Source organism: Ranitomeya variabilis, chromosome 1 (assembly GCF_051348905.1).
Source record: "Ranitomeya variabilis isolate aRanVar5 chromosome 1, aRanVar5.hap1, whole genome shotgun sequence".
Taxonomy (NCBI): Eukaryota; Metazoa; Chordata; class Amphibia; order Anura; family Dendrobatidae; genus Ranitomeya; species Ranitomeya variabilis.
In genome coordinates this window covers 85,996,813-86,020,149 of record NC_135232.1, presented here as the reverse complement: position 1 = coordinate 86,020,149, position 23,337 = coordinate 85,996,813, and the positions used below count along the sequence as shown (strand labels likewise).

The window sequence follows — 23,337 nt, the reverse complement described above, 5'->3', positions numbered from 1 at the left end:
TACTGAGCCGCTGCTGCCGTATGTGTCCCTATTACTGCACCTGATACCCCAATACTGAGCCTCTGCTTCCATATGTGTCCCTATTACTGTACCTGCTGTGTGGTTCTCTGTGCCTTCTAAATTCTAAAGCAACAATCTAGAATATAGTAATGCAGGGTGCAAGTGCCCTAGAAAACAGTGCCAACATTTTGCTCCCTAGAAAGTAATATTGCCCTGTGTGCTCCTCTGATAGTCACAGTAACCTGAGATTCCCATAACAAGAAGTGCCCACTTTACATTTAATAATGTCCCAAGTCTGCCCCCCTGTATAGCTCACCTATACAGTATAATGCCCCCTCACTGTATAGTACCATCCACACAGTATACTGACCCCTTAGTAGCCCCCAAACTGTTTGATGGCTCCAACACTGTATGATGGCCCCTTCACTGTAATCTCCACACTGTATGATGGCCCACTAGATGGCTTCCATATAGTATAATGCACCAGATCATCCTAAATATAGTATAATGCACTCCCCATAAGTCTCCATATAGTATAATGCACTTACCATAAGCCTCCATATAGTATAATGCACTCCCCATAGGACTCCATATAGTATAATGCACTCCCCATAGGCCTACTCTATAGCACAAGGCAGAACCTGTAGGCAGACTCTATAGCACAAGACAGCACCCCCATAGGCAGGCCCTGTAGTATAAGACAGCACCCCATAGGTAGACCCTGCAGTATAAAACAGCACCCCATAGGCAGACCCTGTAGTATAAGGCAGCACCCTATAGGCAGATCCTGTAGTATAAAGCAGCACACATATAGACAGACCCTGTAGTATAAGGTAGCCCGTCATAGGCAGACTCTAGTAAAAGGCAGCACCCCATAGGCAGACCCTGTAGTATAAGGAAGCAACCCATAGGCAGACCTTGTAGTAAAAGGCAGCACCCCATAGGCAGACCCTGTAGTAAAAGGCAGCACCCCATAGGAAGACCCTGTAGTATAAGACAGCACCCCATAGGCAGACCCTGTAGTAAAAGGCAGTACCCCCATAGGCAGATTCTGAGGTATAAGGCAGCACCCATATAGTCAGATCCTGAAGTATAAGGCAGCCTCCTATAGGCAGATCCTGAAGTATAAGGCAGCCCCTATAGGCAGATCCTGAAGTATAAGGCAGCCCCCCTATAGGCAGATCCTGAAGTATAAGGCAGCCCCCTATAGGCAGATCCTGAAGTATAAGGCAGCCCCCTATAGGCATATCCTGAAGTATAAGGCAGCCCCCCTATAGGCAGATCCTGAAGTATAAGGCAGCCCCCCTATAGGCAGATCCCGAAGTATAAGGCAGCCCCCTATGGGCAAATCCTGAAGTATAAGGCAGCCCCCCTATAGGCAGATCCTGAAGTATAAGGCAGCCCCCCTATAGGCAGATCGTGAAGTATAAGGCAGCCCCCCAATAGGTAGATCCAGAAGTATAAGGCAGCCCCCCTATAGGCAGATCCTGAAGTTTAAGGCAGCACCCTTATAGGCAGATCCTGAAGTATAAGGCAGCCCCCCTATAGGCAGATCCTGAAGTTTAAGGCAGCACCCTTATAGGCAGATCCTGAAGTATAAGGCAGCCCCCCTAAAGGCAGATCCTGAAGTATAAGGCAGCCCCCATAAAAATAACAATAAATAAATACTCACCTCTCTTCCACCTTGTTTCAGCGGTGCTCCGACCTCCCGCTCATCTTCTGACAGCGTGCGCCAGGTGGTGACTTCATCACCCCCACTATCAGCGTCGGCCAGATGCTGACAGGGGGATGAAGAGCGCAGTGCAGCGCTCCTTCCCTCATCAGTGCGGTGACGGGCAGGGGGGCTCACTACTGGCACTGGGCACCCCCAGCCTGCTCAGGGGCCCCATAGCAGGAGGCAGAGCAGGGAGATCGGTTCTCCCTGCTGTGTCGCAGAAGGTAACTGTATCAGTGTGCTGCGCGCGCCCATGCAGTTACAGTAGCGTAGCTTCGGGTGGGCCCCCTCTGAGCACCGGGCCCCGGAACGATGGCCCCCTCGGTAGCTACGCTACTGGCTGTGCATCTTCAGGAATCGCTCATTTTCTCTGCATCTTTGTAAACTTGAAGCATCTTTTTTTGTGGTTGATTCCTGACTCCTGAGCGCTTTTTCTGCATTTTTTTCCCACCTGCATTTTTTTAGCGTTTTTTGAGTGTCTTTTTTATGGACTTGTTTTTAAATCTGTTAAACAGTGAAGAAAAACATTGGCCTTTTTTTGCTGAGGAAATGCTAACAGGCTTCTTCCGGGTATCTTTTTGCCTTCCCATTGACTTCTTTTGAAAAGTATTGAATGTCTTCCTAGCAGAAAATGCCAGATAAATGTACGTATTACTTTATTTAAATGCTTGGCATCTATGAAAGCTTGATACATTTAAAAAGCTGAACATATGAGCAGCAAGTCGTTTTTCCATACAAATTAATAGGAATGTTCTTTGGATTTTTATTGAGCTTTTACCTGTAATTTTTTTTCAAGTGAACCTGCTCAAAAAGCAGCTGAAAAAAATGCAGAGCAAATATACCCTCAAGGCGCCAATACACATTAGACTAATGTTGGCCAAAGCCACTGATATTGACAGGTTCGGCTGAAAACTCTCTGTATGGGAGCGCCGGCTGATTGATCAATGGAGATGCTGATGGGGAATGTCTGAATGTCTGATTTTGGACTACTGATCTTTGTTCTCCTGGAGATGGGTCATCGGCTGACATGTAAGCTGGCGGTTTTCTCATGGAGAACATAGGAGCTCATCTGCATATGGAAAAGTTGGCTGAGATGGCCATCAGCCGAACGATTGGTGTTCGGCCAACAGATATGTAATGCGTATGGGGCCTTTGATTGGCACCAAAGCCTCTTGAAACCACCTTTGACAGATTATAAGGGGTTTAATCAGTAACTGGGAGATTTGACAACTCTTACGGAGGTCTCCAATTTTTCCAGGACCCTCCCAGTTCGCAAATATGCTTTTACAGAAAAAAATGTTTTCCTGGTTTCCATAGTTCCTAAAAGCACAGCTTTTTTGGATAAGATATACCTTCATTCTTACACCATATAATTAAGTTCTCCCTCCTGTTCTCCTTCCTTATTTTGGATGCAATAAGAAGAGTCAGCGACCACGTCTATCACTGCGTCTTCTGAGATGAGAGACTGATATTTGCATTAAGCTTTTGAATTCGGTAAAATCAAAATAAATCATGAATAATTTCCACAAGAAAGAAAATTGGAATAAATTTCAGGCTAAAAATTAACCGTATGGTGCTATGGATGATCCTGCTTGAAGGAGTTAAGTATACACATGAATGATGGAAGAAAATAACTTCCTATTTTCTTACTGAGTCATTTTCATATTCCGCTCATCCAGGATGCTTTATCATTCTCTCTGTCGTGGGCATTGGAATATGCGGAGTGCTGGGAACCCACCTAGAGGACCCCCTCGATGCTAGCTCATCCTCTATCAGGCAGCTCTCACTGCAGGCTGGAGCCCATTCTGCTGCAGAGCAAGAGTACAGTGCCATCGAGTGTGCAAGAGTCCGGAGCTGCAATCAAGGAACTATATAGCAAGGTGAACCTGGAAAATTAAAAAAAACCAAGAACTTCTAACCTGGCAACTATTCCGAAGGATCGCACCCTACGAAGAGCTCAGGTCAGATCTTCAAGTACAATGACTCCTGGCAGCAGAATTCATGAATGGGATTTAACATTGGCATGTGACTGGCACCTATGATCTTATCCCCCACCTTGCAGTTTTATCAGAAGGCGTTAATATGGCTCTGAGATATGTAAATGACCGCAAGCATCAAAGAAGATCAATAGTTTAGTCATTTTATTGCAGGGGAGTATCCAGCCTTTTATGAGGTCCAGCGTCATATAGGAATGGGCACATGACAGCAACAGGAAAGACATAGGAACCCGGATCTGTAAGGAGAGGCAACCTACGAAGAAGCACCAGCTATATTTATAGCCTGTTTGCCACCTTGCAAGAAACAAAAAAAAAAAACATAGTTTACATGGACGTAAACGAGCTTGGATTTTACCAAGAAGAGGAAAGAAATTTCCCCGGGCAATATGGCAAAGCAATTTCAAGTTGGAGATAATTTTGGTAACTCCCGTGAGGCTTGCACAGCCCAAATCACCGATGTGACTAACTATCTTCTGCAATACAGGTTTATTCATCACCGCACAAGGCTAATTAATGCCTGAGCTTCGTTTAACTTTTCTTTTTTTTTTTACATATATTTTGGGCAATTTTGTTTGTTTGCCAAACTGAACGTTGGGGCATAAATGGATGGACCGATGCCCGTGAATCACTGTGATAATCTGTTCTTCACCTCCTGGACATTGATGTGTTCATGGAATATATTACTGGCAATAACCTATGACTCCGGCAGCGTCGCTGTTAGATTTTGGATTAAATCCATTGAAATTGTGAAAGGAACAGAACATCTGGGAAGTTAATGTAGCAGGCCCTGTGAAAATGATGCACGTCAATAATTTTCCTTTTCGGAGACATTCTTGGATATGGTAAGCAGTTGATATAACCTTCAGCTGGTCAGAGAAAAAAAAAATACGAGGGGGGGGAATGTAATGAAATGTCAAGTCTTGTATTACTGCTGTGTTACACTGAGCAATTGAAAACTAGGAAATGTGCAACCTTGGGGGAAATGAAAAGAAATTTCAGAAAATGGAAAATCGAAAAGTCTGCATTTTGGGTTAAAAAAAAAAAAGGTAAGTAAAGAACGTATCAATTCATCAGCGTGTTACACCGTGACCTGAGTTGGTTCTGCTTCTCTGCAATGTTATTTGCAGAAAATGATCAGATAAGGCAGGCCGGTCCTGCAGAGAGATGAGGGGAACGTCGGCTTCATCCCTTTTGGAATACATTCCCGTGTCGAAATCATTGTACAGATGTCAGTGACGTCGTGTTAACTTATCATTTATATGTTATCATTCTTTTCAGTTCCCAACATGTTTTTTTTTTTTTTTTTTACGGCCGTCATATATATGTAGAAGGGGTTATGACTCTTTGTAATGTTTGCAGTATATATTATGTTACTGGAGGTTTGAACATAATTTGCTTTGTAAAATCCCCAAAAATGGAATGTAATTGCTAAGAATATCGAAATCTGTTTGACCACTCTATTATGATATTGGGGGGGGAATCTACAGCCCTTTCTACAAATTGATGGTTTAGAAAAAATTGGGGTATTAAGAAATAAAATATGAAAAGGGTCATCTCATCTTGATAAACGGGCAAAAGTGCTTGTAAATCAAGCAATATCTCAAAAATGAGTTGGATTTTATAGTTTACTGCTCATTGTTTAGTTTACCGGCCACCAATGCTGTGTATCAGTGGTGGCTGGTTTCCTACACAAGGAGCACAGTGCTTGCAAGCTTTTGCTCAGAGCTTGTAAGCGCTGCTCTGAAACTGGCGGCCTCCGGCTTACTACGGTGCCCCCTTTGCTGATCTAATATTACAGCAGAAAAGCTGTGTGGTAGAAGGGCGTGTGCACAGTCTGGGCCTGTCAATTTTTGGGACTGTCAATCATCCACACCCTCCAGCAGGCAGGATGCCGGTGCTCTTTATACCCTGGACTACTTTATTGACATCTCGTCCCATCACCGACTGCAGAGGTCTTATTGGAAGAAGCCGGGTTGTACAGCAAGCTTCGGAGGACCATGCAAGGTCCTCAAAGGCCAAAACATGTTCTGTTTGGTGTAGAATAGCCTACAGTCTCTGGCTGAATTTTTCTATAAATTCTCCAAAGCTTATTTTAGGAGGCATGTTTGTTAGGTCGGAGGTTCATGTGATTGTGTTAACTCTGAGTTTTGCAGTAAACAAAGCTTGACGGTGAATGTGGCCTGTCAAAGAAAGATGGAAATCATGTGCCTGTTCTGGTCACAAGCCCGCTACTTAATGCAGAATGGTCTGTCAGGCACGATAGACATTAAAGTATTGCTGATAACACCTGAATCAATGAGACTCGCCAACACTGTGGTGTCAATGAAAATCAGTGGCCAAGTCTACAATTCGATCAATGGGTAGAGGGCAGAATATGACCCAGCACCAGGCAGGAAGGCAGGTCCCAAAGCACCTGAGCAAGGCAAATCCTGGAACAATTGGTATGGAGAAACCCGTTGTACAGGGTGCCAGGAAGACAAAAGTGTAGCGTAAGGCTGCCGTCACACTAGCAGTATTTGGTATTTTACATCAGTATTTGTCAGCCAAAACCAGGAGTGGAACAATTAGAAGAAAAGTATAATAGAAACATATGCACCACTTCTGTATTTATCACCCACTCCTGGTTTTGGCTTACAGATACTGATGTAAAATACTGACCAAATACTGCTAGTGTGATGGCAGCCTAAATGTCCAGAAAGAAAAGAGGCAGCACTCGCAACGCTTGTCCTACTTTGTCTCCACCTCTTCTCCCGCACCGCAATGTTTTTACCTGTTTGTGAATAAAGAATCACCACCCGGAACGGTGAGTGCTGACTCTTTTCTTTCAAGTCTACAAGTCAATTGGTGTAAAGGTATTGTGTTATTTGAAGACACTGGTCAATTAATGTACATTTATTGGAACTTCACAATTATTAGGATAGGTGATGACTTGTGGATTTGTGAGGGTCTGATTGCTATTACCCCTAGTGATCCCAAGAATGGGGCTCTTAAAGGGACTCTGTCAGCATAGGATGACTGTTCAAACCAGCTCCCGCCGCTTGGTGCTTCATAGCGGGGCCAGTCATTTACATACACCTTCTCACCTGCTTATTTTCCCTCTATCTCCACCCATTACTTGATTGACAGCTCTGGCTTCACAGAGCCAGAGAAGGGAAGAGATTGATGTAAGCCAAGCAGGTGGGAAGGTGTATTTACATATAATTGGTCCTGCCACAGTACTTGGTTTGAACAGTCATTCTGTGCTAACAGTCCCTTTAAATACATGTATAATCCTGCTTCAGTTCTCCTCTGTGGGGAAAAAGTTGAGCACTGAACTTGGCAATCTCCAGCAGTCCCATAGATGTGGAGCACAATACTGTATGTATTCTAGTGATGTTTGAGATCCATGCCATCCCAATATTTTATTTATTATGATTTCCCCATTGGGGCTCACAATCTAGATTTCCTATCAGTTTGTCGTTGGAGTATGGGAGGAAACCGGAGAACCCAGAGGAAACCCACAGAAACATGGGAACATACAAACTCCTTGCAGATGTTGTCCTTGCTGAGATTTTAACCCCCGGACCCCAATAGTGCTAACCACTGAGCCACTGTGCTGCCCAATACGTTCTTCTGATATACCACTCTACTGCTCTACTGATTATTTCCGAATCCTGCTGTCAGGATTGGTCTGGGGTTCCATTAATGAGCCCACCAATATGTAATAATAAGTGATAGCTTTTAATGAATAAATCTCCAGGCAAAGGATGAAGGATATGTGCTGGATCATCGGTAAAACCAGACATGGTGGCATAAATACATGTTGCACTTTGCTTGGAAATGCATTAATGGGTTGTGTTGCTCACTAGACCATCACCAGACCATCACCAGACCATCACCAGACCATCACCAGACCATCACCAGACCATCACTGCCACATTCTGCGGATCTGTGCCATAAAGTTTAACATCACATCACTGTGGTTTAACAAAACTCTAACTACCTCCGTAAACACATTCAGTGTGACTGCGCTCGTAGAAGGCGATTTTTAGAAACCCCATAACTTTGTTTTTTTCAGTTTTTGGTTTATTGTCATTGTTGGTACCACCGAGTATGTGTATTGTACTCCAAAGTGGCTGCAGTGGGTTCTCACAGTGGGTTCTCCGGGTCTGTGACACAGGTCTGACGTAGAATACTCCTTCTTCTCTCTGTGATCTGATTGTGTCAATACGCCATAAATTTTATCTTGAGAATGTTACAACAATAATAGTAGGTGATACGTAACTCCTCGATGTGATAAGTGCTCCTGGCGTCTGGCCGCACCAGAAATAACGCCTTTGGTTGTAATGACTTTGTACTTTGTATTGTTGCCCAATAGAAGCGCACTCCTCGCCTGGTAATTACTGTTAAAGAAACACCGGCCCGTGTTACTTCTTTATCTCAAGGCTGTATAGTTACTGACAGTTCCTCAACTCTTTACATATAGACCATGACACTGACAAACAATACTGCAGGGGAACAACTAAAAAAAAATGAAAAGTACATATAGCCTCTACTGCAGCTTCCAAAAATCTACCCTTATAAGAGTTACGCCATGACTAATTGTCATATCGAAAGTCCAGAATATCTATTGAGAGCTATTGGAACCTTTTAATGACCAGGGAATATTTTGTTTTTGACCTTTCATATTTTTTTCTCCTCCCCTTGTTCCAAAAGCCATACATTTTATATTTTTCCCGTAAATATAGTCAGATGAGAAATATTTTTTTTGGGGGGGGACAAGTTGTAATTTTGAATGACACCATTCGATGTACTGGAAAATAGGAAAAAAAAATTCCAAGCGCGTTGCAAAAAGAAAAAATTGCACCTGTCCCGTTATTTTGATAATTTTTATGGTGACAAAATTTCAGATTTGTAAAAAAAAAAGTTCTTTATGAGACTTGAATTTTGTTATTTTTCCATCTATGGAATTGTGTAAGAGTTTGTTCTTTGTGCCATAAGCTGAGGTTTATACTGTTACCATTTTGGGGTATATATGTTTTCAACTCTTTTTTTGGGGGGAGGGGGAAATGCATCAATCACAAAATTGCAATTCTGACATTCCCTTAACTTAGTTCCTGAGCTGAGTTCATACTTTGCTTAGTGACCTATCGTGAAAATTTACACCATAGGTCATCTAGCAATTAAAATTATTGGTAGAGCTTCAAGAATAAAAAAAATCTATTTCTCTTTTTTTTTCGCTCCTGTGTGTGTTTCTTTGGATCTACTCTCTGCTCATCTGTTCTGCTGGGAATAGTCACTGAATAAAATCAGTCTCCTTCCCCGTCTGGCAGCTGACATTGCTTGCTTTCACTGCAGATGTATTGTTGGATGCCAGAGGGGGAAGGAGACTGATTTTATTCAGGTATAGTGGTAGAAAAAAAAAGATTTTTCCTGCTTAGTTTAAAGGCGTCAATATTGTGTATCCAATATACTGTGTATCATACACAATACTGACACCTTTAAACTAAGCAGGAAAAATCTTTTTTTTCTTCCACTATGCAGAGACCTGGCTTTGTAGGGAGTAAGTGAGAATGTGTGACCACCAGCACTCAGCTAATTAGCGGAACACATATTACTATACATTTGAACTGCAGGTGGCGCTGTAACATGTAAGTCATAAAAGCCGTACCTCCTTACTGGATATTTTAACAAAATGTAAATAGAAAATAGTCTTATATATCTACACAATTAATATGATATTTAATGGTGAAACAACCCCTTTAGGAGTAATTTTATATACTGCCACACTGCCTCATAGAATTATATGTCTAAAAACTACTTTTTAGAGCGTGATGTTGGAAAGTAGCGTGCACAATTATCCAAATGTGGACCCACAGCTGATTTCAATGAAAGCAATTTTCTAATATGGTGTTATTATTGGAAGTACCGTGCTTCTCTGACATGTACAGATTTGTCCTTCATTATATTTGCTCTTTAGCTCATCATATCTAGAGATGTGAAATGTGAGACTACCAGCTTAAAAAAACATGACTTTTCATTACTCTATCATGAAATGTGTATGCTGTGTGTTTGTGTCTGTCCCCCCAGTGGTTATAATGTGATCTATCAAGGGACTGCTCCCATGTTAAGATAATGTATTGAATTTGTAGAAAATTCAAACAATTGGGGGAAGGAGGGGGATGCTGCTGCAGGACCATTAGCAAATTCATGGATGTGCATGATGTGGGTAAAAAAGACTCATTTCTTTCAGAAACCGTGCCACCCACACCTGCCCATAGGTCATGTCTGGAGTAGTAGGGTAGCTCTATTGAAGTGAATGAAGCTGGACTGCAATAACACCCACAATCTATGGACAGGTGTGATACGTAGAGTATTTTTGGAAGAAGGCAGCCATTATGTTTTTACTAAAATAGATAGATATATATTAGATAGATAATAGATAGATATTAGACAGATAATAGATAGATAGATAGATAGATAGATAGATAGATAGATAGATAGACAGATAGATAATAGATAAATATTAGATAGATAGATATTACATAGATATTAGATTAATTATAGATATTAGATAGATAATAGATAGATATTTGATAGATAGATATTAGGTAGATAGTAGATAGATAATAGATAGATAGATAGATAGATAGATAGATAGATGGATATAGATAAATAGATATTAGATAGATAATAGATAGATAATAGATAAATATTAGATAGACAGATATTAGATAAATGATAGAAAAAAAACATATATAGATATGAGATAGAAAATAGATAGATAGATAATAGATATTAGATAGATATTAGATATTATTTATTATTATTATTTATTTATATAGCGCCATTAATTCCATGGTGCTGTACATGAGAAAGGGGTTACATACAGGGTTATAGATATCATTTACAGTAAACAGGTTTACAGTGACACACTGGTACAGAGGGGAGAGAACCCTGTCCTTGCGGACTTACATTCTATGGGATAGTGGGGAAGAGACAGAAGGTAGGGGTGATAGTAGATTGATAATAGATATTAGATAGAAAGAGATATTAGATGGATAATATATAGATATTAGATAGATAATAGATAGATATTAGATTGATAGCTAGAAATATAGATAAATATTAGATAGATAATACATAGATATTAGATAGCTATAGATGGATGGATAGATAGATATTAGATAGATAGATATTAGATAGATAATAGATAGATAGATGGACAGATACATATTAGATAGGTACTGAAATTATTTAGTAATTAGATCAATATTAAAGTGGATGTAAAATAGAATTAGGTAATTATATATTATAGATAGATGATAGATATTAGAGTTGCAGTAGATAGATATTAGAAAAAGATAGATTAGTAGATAGATCATTTAAATATTATAGATAGATACGTAGATTATGGATATTAGAAATAGATAGGTATATGTAGTTCCATTACCAGGAAAAATAACAGCTGAGTAGATTGATAAATGTGGTGAAAAAAATTAGATTGACAGTGGAGGAGGAAGATAAAAATTGATGCTGGACAGCAGACATGTCATGCTTCTCGGATAATTTAATCCTTGTTTTATTGTGTGACTCCTGACTTTTCTGCTGAACATTGCAGGAAATATTTGATTAGGTCTTATTGTCACATCCATTTACAGTACTCTCTGAATTATGTCAGTCCTGGCTCTGACACGCAATGAATATTAACAACTTTCTAGTACCAGTTAGTGTCAGCTGTACACTTTACATGGACAGTGTCCTTTTTTGACAGTAAAGCAAAGCTGGAAGTTTTCTTCATTTTTCCATCTGGATGTCAGATGTGAATCATGTCCTCTTCCGTAAGGAGCGCACAGCGAGTTATATAGTTCGCTTTGATATTCATTGTGGTGAGGGACGGCAGGTTGTGAATATTTGGTTATAACATTTGTCATGTATGTACTAGATAGGTTAGAATGTTAGATCTGGATTACGATCTGGAATTGGTGGACAACTAGGAATTGTGAGGCAGTGGTGTACCGCCAATAATGGAGACCACATGGCTCCTATAGGGCCTGTAAATCGGGACTGGGGGGTTAGGCAGTGCCTGGATGCTGAAATAGTTGATAGCAATGAAGGAACAGGAAGCAGTCAGCAGCTCCTTACTCCATCATTTTCCTTCTGCATCTGAGCTCTGACATCTCAGACCAGAGGAATTGTGACGTCACTAGTTTGCGCTTTCTGAGCCGAGAAGTGCAGGGCTTCAGACCACATGCTGCAGAGACCAGAGCAGCTGGGGGAGCGGAGAGAAGGTTTTTTTTTTGGGGGGGGGGCATTATACTGTTTGTAGGGCTATGTAAGGGGCCATTATACTGTTTGGAGAGCAATGTTAGGACCATTATATTGTTTGCAGGACTAGGTGGGGGCCAGTATACTGATTTGAAGGCTATGTGGGGGCCATTATACTGTTTACAGGTCTATGTAGAGAGCATTATACTGTTTGGAGGGCTATGTGGGGGCCATTAAACTGTTTACTGGTCAATGTAGAGACCATTATACTGTTTGGAGAGCTATGTGACGGCCATTATACTGTTTGCAAGGCTATATGGGACCATTATACTGTTTGGAGGGTTTTGTGGGGGCCAAAATGCTGTTTGGATGGCTACTGAGGTGTCATTATACTGTATTCAAACAGTTATACAGTGTGAAGATTTGTGTGGGGTCCATGAAACTGTGTGGAGGTTGTATGGGGGCCAGTATGCTGTTCGGAGGGTAAGTGGGGGATATTATTCAGCGTGGAGGGTTGTGTTGGGACCATCATTCTGTTTGAAGAGATGTGTTGAGGCCATCATACTGTTTGGAGTGGTGAGGGGGTCAGTTTAACTTTATCTAGAGCAATTATACTGTATGGAGGGCTGTGTGGGGTGCCATCATATTATGTGGAGGTCTGTGTTGTCACTGATTGTGGCAGACTGCCACACGGAAATATCTCTATTCTCGGATGGTATACAGCCACTGCTGATATCTTCAATCTCTGTATATTTGGGCAAATTTAGCTCATGGACTTTTGAAACTCCCCTGATGAATCTCCGTGATCGGGGAAGAAACGCGTTGGGAGGCGCTTACTACATTACATATGGTGGGGGGTGTCCAGTGTAGGGCTCATCCGGGCCTGTCCTTGTAAGGACAGGAGTCATTGCCGGGGCACGACAGGGGAGTAGGAAAGAGGTCCCCGTCCCCCATTTCACTGCTCTACAATCATTGGACCCTCCCTGGGACCCCCATTCACCTATGAGGGTACCCCCAGTCCGCAATTGGTGAGATTCAACCAGTTTTTTATTATGCACAGTTTTCGGCGTGAGCACCTTAATGTGTGTTGTATTGTTTGTCCATTTTAATAATATTAGTAAAAGTTATGTTTTAATATATGGGTTATACTCTTCCAGCTGATATTAACTGCTTACCCTAAGAGTTGTGCAACAGTTTGGCTTCTCCAAGCTGCAGTTGCTTATCGAGGTCTGTGTTGGGGTCACAGTTTGGCTATCATCCTCTGTCGAGGTCACCATCCTTTGCTGTGGGAAGTTGGTACAATAGGGTCCTCATACTGTGACTGTGGCACGTACTGTAGAGGAATTAATTGCGCGGCTATCATTCTGTATATTGGGGGTAACGTCTTTTGGCATCATACTTTATAAGGGCAAAGAAAGATAAATCTAGGGGCTTGCTTTCAATAGGAAGAAAATTGCTTTGTAAGGACAGCAAAGTTCTGTGACCCCAACTATTTTTTTTTGTGTGTGGGGGTCTCATGAAGGACTGCTGCTATGAGGCCCAACGATTTCTGTGTAGGCAGTGGATTATGCGTGATTAACCACGCAAATTAACATTTATTACTGATCCACTGTTCTCAATGTGGGGATCAACCTGTGAAACTACAGGATGACCTAGCAGTAACCACTGCTGTACTGACAGATATCATTGTAGGTCTTCGTGGTTTAGGAAATGGTTGTGATGAAAGCTTTGCCTCACTTTGATGTGTTTGACTTAATTTCTTAATGTGAACATAAATTATGGGTAAAATGGGTATATCATTAGGGGTAATCCAAATATAGAATGTTATGGCATATATTTAGGATATGCCATAACTTTATGATCATCGGGGTCTGACATCTGGGACCCCTGTAAAGAATGAAAAGACCATTGTCACTTTACCTTTTCTCCTGTATGGCAGGGCTCCTGGCCCCCATACACATTATATAAAAGTCATTTGATGTCCACCATCTGTATGTGGGCCTCTTGGCTGTGCTCTGACAGTCTGTTGGGGCATAAGGATTCAGCAGTTGAAATTTATATGCTCCATTTTCTTGATCAGCAAGAGGCGCACGCCACCTAATGAAATTGGCGCATCTTATGAGTGACTCCACTTTTCTCCCCAATCTTCATAAAATTCCCCACTTGTTCAAAGAAACATCTGAAATCCCCCATACTCAATAAAAGAATATGGGCCGAACCTGTCAATATCAACAGGTTCGGACGGCAGTCTAATGTGTATTGGGATGTCAACCAACTGATTGTTGGGGAAGATATCTGTCAGACAAGTCTAATTTTGGGCTGCTGATCGCTTTGTTCTCCTGGAGATAGGACTCTACCAGTCATTTCTGTCGTTGGCTTTCTCTTAGAGAACACAGGAGTGTTTGGCCGATCAACACTCCTGTGTATCGGGGAGACGGGCGAGAAGGCTGCAGGCTGAGAGATCTGCCAAAGTATCATTCAGCAGACAGTTATCTATGGCCAGATTAACTCTTTAGGTAGTTTCTGTAGATGATGATATGGGTTCCTATTGTTTTGCTACTGAAAGAAAACTTGTGAGCTCCTGGAGTGGTCTGACTGGCTCTGAAAAGAAAGTCTAAACTACTAAATCAGATGGGAAAATGCATCCAATCTTCAGTTACTCTATACAATTTCTGCTCAGTTGAGAAGGATTTAGGAACACAAAGCTATAGCTTGGTATCTTCGTTAGTAATCTATGGGTGGGTGTATGGCAGAGGAGCAAGGTACTGACCATTATTCAGCGCTATTGTGTTCCAGGTCTTCTGGCACTTATCAAATTATTGATTAAATAGCGGGTGCAAAAACCAATTTCGTACTATTCTTTCAGTCATTGAGCGTTTCGATAGGATGATGACTCTGAGTAATACGATTTTTTTGAAATGTTGGCAGCCAGCGAGGTTCATCACACAGAGGACGAGATGATGTATCACACACAGTAAATTTAGCTGGGTCCAAAACACGAAAGCGTTTTCAGCTCTGCTGCCTCGTCTGTACTGAGCTAATTAGATGACAAGATAATTACATCCCAAACCAAACTGCCTTGTTCCAGGAACAGTGACCTGCTTCAGCTCAGATTGGATTTCTGAGTTTTTCCACCGTAGACTCCACATTAAGATTTGTATCCGGGATCTCGAGCTCCTACATTTACTTTATGGTTCAACGTGGAGAACTTGAGACATCCTAGTGAGAGAGTGTAATAGACTCTCATACACAGAGCTGGATATATGGCAGATGAGATAACTTTGTGGTGGATACTTATTGAATGCTACATTTATATTGATTATACAGAATGTCTCCAATTCTATCTTTAGGGAATTTATCTGGATGAACGTTTTTGCAGAAGTTTCTCTAGACTGACATTTTCTAGACAGATTTCGCCAATGTTATCTGGCAGAATGTATGTACTACACTGTGTTCCAAATTATTATGCAAATAATATTTCCTCATATTTTCTCTAAATTACCTATCTGAATTGCAGTCATTGTTATTTTCCAGTCATCTACTATTCTAGTATAATTGCAATGTTTTGGAACAAACTGCCTATGAAAACAGTATCCTTTCTAAAAAAAATAAACACTCAAAATGCATGTTCCAAATTATTATGCACAGCAGAGTTTTCAACCTTTTTTTTTATTTTGAACAAAAAAATGGTCAATTGTGAAGTTATAAGCATTATCAGCTTATTACAAAATGAAATCAAACAGTTTTCAATTGAAAACTTTATTCTAGGTGATGTTACATTTGCACATAGGGCCCCTTGTTATAAAGAAGCTTCTGAACTCTCTCATGCATTGAATTTGTCAGTTTTTTGGATGGTTTCTGCTTCAATTGTTTTGCATGTGGACAGAACACCCTCCCAGAGCTGTTACTTAGATGTGAACTGCCTCCCACCATCACAGACACTCCTTTTGATGATGCTCCAGAGGTTCTCAATGGGGTTGAGGTCAGGGGAAGATGGTGGCCACACCATAAGTTTGTCCTCTTTTATGCCCATAGCAGCCAGAGATGCAGATGTGTTTTTTGCAGCATGAGACGGTGCATTATCATGCATGAAAATGATCTTGCTGCGGAAAGCACGGTTCTTCCTCTTGAACCATAGCAGGAAGTGTTTTTAGAAACTCCACACAGATTATGGAGTTCATCTTTACCCCCTCAGGGATCATAAAGGGGACGACAATCTCTCTCCCCATGATTCCAGACCAAAACATTACTCCACCTCCTCCTAGTTGGCGCCTTAGCCGTATTTTCATGGGGTGTCCATCAACCAGCCATTCTCCACTCCATCCATCTGGTCCATCGAGCGTTGCACGGCACTCATCGGTGAGCAAAACAGTTTGGAAGTCAGTCTTCATGTATCGTTTGGCCCACTGGAGCCGTTTCTGCTTGTGTGCAGTGGATAGAGGTAGTTGACAGGATGGCTTACGCACCTCTGAAGGACCCTGCATCTTGTTGTTTTGGGGACGTTGGAGGCACCAGCAGCTTCAAAAACTTGTCTGCTGCTATGACAAGGCATTTTTGCAGCTGCTCTTTCAACCTTATGCAATTGCCTGTTGGAAAGAGTCCTCAATATTTCCTTATTAGCACGCACACGTGTGTGCTGGCAATCAGCTACATACTTCTTGATTGTGCGATGATCACGATGAAGTGTCTTGGCAATGTTGATTGAAGTCATGCCTTGACCTAAATACTCCACAATTTGTTGCTTCTCAGCAGCCAACACATCCTTTTTCTTTCCCATTTTGGCAAAAAATGTAGGCTGCTTAATAATGTGGAACAGCCTTATTAAGTAGTCTTGCCTTTATTTGGACACACCTGCCAAACTAATTTGCACAGGTATCTGCAATTGCTTTCAGTGATATAAAGAGCCCTGACACACATCACCATCAATGAGTTTAAATGACAAACAAAAAAATTCTAACCTTATCACTCCTAAACTCTTTGTGCATAATAATTTGGAACACAGTGTATATTCTGTAGGCCTCCCTATAGGTGTTGGCTGTTCATGTAGATGTCTAAGAAAAGCAAAAAGTTAGTGAAGACAAGAGGTTGAACCTTGTGAATCACTGGGCACTTCTCTTCTACAAGGGTAGTGATATGGATTGTGGAAGATGTGACCTGACATTGGTAAAATGGGAGGCAGGGATGTCAACCTACACACGGTCAAAATTGTCAGTACCCCTCGTTTAATGACAGAAAAACCCACAATGGTCACAGAAATAACTTGAATCTGACAAAAGTAATAATAAGTATAAGATCTATGAAAATGAACAAATGAAAGTCAGACATTGCATTTTAACCATGCTTCCACAGAATGTAAAAAAATAAAACTCATGAAATAGGCCTGGACAGAAATGATGGTACCCTTAACTTAGTATTTTGTTGCACAACCTTTTGAGGGAATCACTGCAATCAAACGATTCCTGTAACTGTCAATGAGACTTCTGCACCCCTCGACAGGTATTTTGGCCCACTCCTCAAGAGCAAACTGCTCCAGTGTCTCGTGTTTGAAGGTTGCTTTTTCCAGACAGCATGTTTCAGCTCTTTCCAGCGATGCTCAGTAGGATTTAGATCAGGGCTCATAGTCCAATGTTTCCTCTTAGCAATTCGTGGGTGTTTTTAACTGTGTGTTTTGGGTCATTATCCTGTTGCAAGACCCACGACCTGCAACTGAGACCAAGTTTTCTGACACTGGGCTTCACATTTCTCTCTAGAATCCCTTGATAGTCTTGAGATTTCATTGTTCCCTGCACAGCGTCTAGACACCCTATGCCAGATGAAGCAAAACAGCCCCAGAACATAACAGAGCCTCCTCCATGTTTCACAGTAGGGACAGTGTTCTTTTCTTGATATACTTCATTTTTCCATCTGTGAGCATAGAGCTGATGTACCTTGCCAAAAAGTTCCATTTTTGTCTCATCTGTCCATAGGACATTCTCCCAGAAGCTTTGTGGCTTGTCAACATGTAGCTTGGCAAATTCCAGTCTGGATTTTTTTTTAACAATGGTGTCCTCCTTGGTCGTCTCCCATGAAGTCCACTTTGGCTCCTACAACGACGGATGGTGCGATCTGACACTGATGTTCCTTGAGCTTGAAGTTCACATGTTTAGAAGTTTTTCTGGGCTCTTTTGTTACCATTCATATTATCCATCTCTTTGACTTGTCATCAATTTTCCTCCTGTGGCCACGTCCAGGGAGGTTGGCTACAGTCCCATGGATCTTAAATTTCTGAATAATATGTGCAACTGTAGTCACAGGAACATCAAGCTGCTTGGAGATGGTCTTATAACTTTTACCTTTAACACATTTGTCTATAATATTCTTTCTATTCTCCTGAGACAACTCTTTCCTTCGCTTCCTCTAGTCCATGTTGAGTGTGATACACACCATGTCACCAAACAGCACAGTGAGTATCTGTAGCCCTATATACAGGCCACTCACTGATTCCAACATTGTAGACACCTCTGATGCTAGTTAGTGGACACACCTTGATTTAACATGTCCCTTTTGTCACATTATTTTCAGGGGTACCATCATTTCTGTCCAGGCCTATTTCATGAGTTTTATTTTTTTTTAAATTCTGTGGAAGCATGGTTGAAAAGCAATGTCTGACTTCCATTTTCATAGATCTTTTATTTATTATTTCTTTCGTCAGATTCAAGTTATTTCTGTGACCATTGTGGGTTTTTGTCATTAAACGAGGGGTACCAACAATTTTGACCATGTGTGTACTACCTACAGAGGATTCAGTGACCCAATCTCCTACTCTGTTTGGCTAGCAGTACGTAAGTTGTGTATTTAGTCCCTTATCCAGTAAGGTCAATTCTTCACTGTCCCCTCAGGATAGTCTTGTGACCCCCATGCACAACAGATCCTACTAAACAGGGATCTCATGTGGTTGAAGAGGGGCAATAAAAAAATACTGAAAACTCGGAGTCTTACAATATTATAGTTGTTAGATTCTCTCAACTCGTCAAAGTTATTAGTCCATGTTCACATCTGAATACGGAACCTCCATCGTAGAAGCTATTCTTCTGTCAAAATGTCAGCCACCAAGATCAAAGCTGACAGATGCATCTTTAAGAGTACATTCACACATCAGGTTTTCCCATCTGTGTGCTGTCTACTTTGAACTTAAATACGACAGTGCATGGACCATAAAGTTTAATGGAAGTATTCATAGATCCATTTTTTTTTAACAGATGTGTGTCTGTTCCGTTAAACCCAGTGCATGTCCTATTCTGATCTGTTTCTGCAGATCACAGTTGCCCACTGCCGTCTCTTAAAAGCGTAAAAAGTAAGAATACTTCCATTTTCAACTGTTTTGAATGCATCCATTGTTAAGTGTCAAAAGAGCTTTCACTTTACCTCCTTCAGTTTTTAAACGTGGATCATAAAAAAAAAAAGAAATGCAAAATGGAGGTGCATAGTTTTGACTATATTTTATCATCTTTACTTTTCTTTCTGTGTTTTTTTTTAACATACAGAATAGAGCAGCACGGATACCAAAATGGATACTAGACTTATCATTTTTTTAACATTATTGTCTATGGAAAAGATAATAAGATGTAAAGCAATTCATTTCAGTATGTTTATTCTGGTCAAAGAAAAAGAAAACCTTACCTTTGGACAATTCAGTAAAATATGTTTTAAATTGTACTTTGATGCATACATTTAATAAAGCCAATAAAGGGAAGAATAAAACCCAATGTGAACAGTTCCTAAGGGGTTTGCTGAGCATCTACTGTAAAACGGATCCGGTATTGTATGATGGTTTTCATTATCAACAGAAACTATGGTGCAAATGTGAATGGAGCCATAGGCACAAGGAACAATTGTCAACAGCAATAAGAAAAATACCTACAGAATCTTAGTAACATCGAATCAGAAAACTATTAAAAAGAAAGTAAGCAAAAAAATATGAAAACGGTTGTAAAGTAAAAAGAAAAGGAGAGGCACTTGTTGATACACCTTTATCTTGTCCGTTTTTCGGATATCTTATACAATTCAGCAGTATAACCCACATTGCTGCACTTGGTCCTTACACGATTCCCTCCGGGACATCCGCACCACAAAGCAACAAATGAAGCATTAAGAGGCAGAATTTTGCAATGAACCTAAATATGCTTGAACATCACAATAACAATTAATTGATTGTGTTTCATTAACGGATACGGACCCACGACATGTGTACAATATTCCCTGGTCTGAACTTATTTGTACTTAAAGGCAACAAATATAAACTGAGGTTGTTTTTGGTGGTAAAATATTCAAGCCAGAAAAAAAGCAGATGATTTATAGATTACTTTCTTGCAATTAGTAGGTGTTTGAAGGTTACACCAAGGTGAATCTTCTCGAGCATTAACATACTGCTGAGCAAGCTGCCACATCCAGACAGGATGGCCGCAATGACTGCATAGCCTCACCGCCGCCTCCTAACTAACGTTATTACTGAAGGAATGAATATAAGGGCGATGCAAAGGACGGAAGAGGTCCAAATCCTGTCTGCAGAACACCACTGACTTACGATCCTGCCGTGTAATTATGGTTAATATTGAATAGTTTGTCACAATCCTTCCCTAAAAGGTTTATCTCACGCAGTGTCAGTAATGTTGCACATGAGAAAAGAATGTTACAGATCGTTAACTTGTTGGCCATGATGCCTACAGTTCCTTCAAAGACACTTTACAGTTAGTCATGTGTAATTGTGATGGTCTCTCTTTTTGTTATTACGGCCATCGGCAAAATACTTTGACTAAGTTCACATGTTGCAGATTTAGTACAGATTTGCATGAAGAAAATCCTTGGTGTAAAGCCTACCAAGAGTCAACAAATCTCATCTGCGTGTTGCTGAAAATTTCAGGGCAGAAATTGACAAGAATTGCGGATTTATAAAATCTTAAGCATGTCAATTTGGGGGAATTCAGCTCATATTTCACCCCTTGCAATGGAAGAAGGAACATTTTTGTCAAAGTCTGCATTTAAAGCGAATCTGTCAGAAGGATTTTGCTAAGTAAACTACAGGCATTGTCAGGTTGGCGTTGTTACACTGATTAAAATTATACCTGGGGTGAAGAAATCTGTCTTGTGGTTCTTGTGTAATCAGTGTTAGAAATTTTTAGGTAATGAAATACCCGTACTCCAGGGCAGGACTGTAGGCTCTTAGCCAGAGAAACCAAGGAAAGATCTGCCCACAGGCCGCCCCAAAGCAAAAACATGTTCCTCATCATAGAGATAGAGAGTGAGACAGACTGTTTGTACTTCAAGGCGGCCTGTAGACAGGTCTTTCCTTGGTTTTTCTGGCCTAGACCAGGGAGATAAGACTCTGCCTGCAGTCCCGCCTTGGAGCATGAGCATCTCATTAACTGAAAACGTCTAACACTGATTACACAAGAACCACAAGACGGATTTCTTCACCCCAACTATCATTTTAATCAGTGTAAAAGTGCCAACCTGACAATGCCGGTAGTTTACTTAGCAAAATCCTGCTGACAGGTTCACTTTAACACATATAGACTTTGCTGCATAAAAATCTACATATAAACAAAGTGTGAGCAAATCCTGCCATGGTTTTTATTTTTTTTAGATTTTAAAATCTTATTTTAGTCAAGGAAATGCCAGAAAATAAAGGAAAAAATATTTCATACTCACCGAATCTTTCTATGTTCTAACACCATGGCTCTAACGTTCCCTGTTGTACCCACTGTTACGACATCACATTAATCAGTCACTTCTATGGGAGTTACAGAAACAGCATATCTCAGCTGTACTCTGCTGTTTGCTATTGTGTTCAGTGTTTATTTTACTCCTTAATTTTCACAGCGCTTTACAGACATCATCATTACTGTCCCCATTGGATCTCATAATCTAAATTCCCTTTGGAGTATAGGAGGAAACCCATGAAAACAAGGGGAGAACATACCACCTTAGGCACTGTCCCTACAGTATCTACTGACAAATATGGCCCTCGTGCCCATTGAAATAAATTGGGTTCAAGTAATGGCTAGACTGAGAAATTCAGCTGTTCAACATTATATTCCCTACCTGGGCAAATAGATGAACATTCCAAATGGAACAACCCTGTAAAATGACACCATTTAATGATGTCACAAAATCGTGCAGGAGATATTTGGACAGTCCTGGCAGTTTTATAATTTCAGCATTTTATAAATGATATGGAAATATTGAAGTAAGTGTAACAAGGCACTGTCAGTTGTCGCCTAGCAGCTCTAAAAATGGCTACTAATGACAGGCTTAAGGTTGCCTTGGCCTTCACCCTCTAACCCCTGTACAGGGATCTGGACTTACACAGGGCCCTTGGAATGGGGCCATGGAGTCAGCTGGTGTTATGTAGTGCAGGCTGGCAGGAGTAGTCATGTAGCCAAATCAGAACCAAGAGGACAGATGAGGTACAAAATCAGAAGACACAAGAGTAGCCAGTAATACAAGCAGAGGTCAAAACAGAAAACAAGTACGCTAGCCAGTAGTTGGACACACAGGACTTAACCAGATGAGCACAAGGTTATATGTGGCAACTTCCAGCAGCTGGAAGCTTCAGTAGGGTGCGGTTCTCTCCAATTGGCCCAGAAGGTAGCTGATAACTCCACATAGCAATACTGCCAGACTGGACGGCACTGCAGGTTCCAGCCACCCTAAACTTAGTGGCTGGACAGTGGGCTTCTGGTTTCTTCATCTCTTCCACCAACAGTACCACCCACCAAGCACCAAACAACTGTGGTCGCAGAGGTCCGGGCCCGTATGAGAGGTGAGCACACCAACGCCAGCGCACACTTCAGCTGGATGTGCATCTGAGAACACACATTCAGCTGAAGTGTATTTCTGTGCAGAGATGTGCCGGCCAATCTGAGGCCAGGAGCTGAAGTTGGCAAGCCAGCCACAGGCTGCACATGGCAGTGACATCATGTGCTGTCCGTCGCTTGCACGCAGACGTCAGCTGCCAACTTCAGAAGAGGACGCTGCGCATCGTGGGACTCTCTCTCCCCAAATTCTCTTGGTAGGGGAGAGTCTGGTGACTCCCATACACAGTACATGGTCGGCCTATCTTCCTACAATCAGTAGGTCGGCTGACATTGGCCTAATGTGTATTGGTGCATTGAGCCTTTAGCCTTGTAGGATCAAGTTCTGCAAGTTTTCCTGCAGGATGAACTTTGCCTGATTAATCTTTTTGGGTTACTGTAAACAATTCATGACCTTTGCTGACTGCCATCATTGGGCTCTGTGAACTGATAAGGAGAGTAAAGGAAATTCCTGACAAATTCTCAGCCCTGATAATAAAGGTGCTGTATTTTACTCATTGTAGCCTCCAGGAGTTATCTAGTTGGG

The 23,337-nt window shown here is 41.2% G+C and overlaps 1 protein-coding gene across 3 annotated transcripts in view; it reads left to right on the top strand.

Annotated features, from left to right (window-relative positions):
* Nucleotides 1-23,337, top strand: part of PDE4D (phosphodiesterase 4D) — a 1,072,650-nt gene that overhangs the window by 487,647 nt on the left and 561,666 nt on the right. Inside the window, exon 1 of one of the 3 annotated variants that reach the window (XM_077285817.1) lies at nucleotides 2,240-4,553. The exons of the other annotated variants lie outside the window; for them this stretch is intronic. Within the exon in view, the coding sequence (XP_077141932.1) occupies nucleotides 4,507-4,553 (47 nt within the window). The 5' untranslated portion in view covers nucleotides 2,240-4,506. Of the gene's footprint in view, nucleotides 1-2,239; nucleotides 4,554-23,337 lie in introns of those variants that run through there. 3 annotated transcript variants of the gene reach the window in all.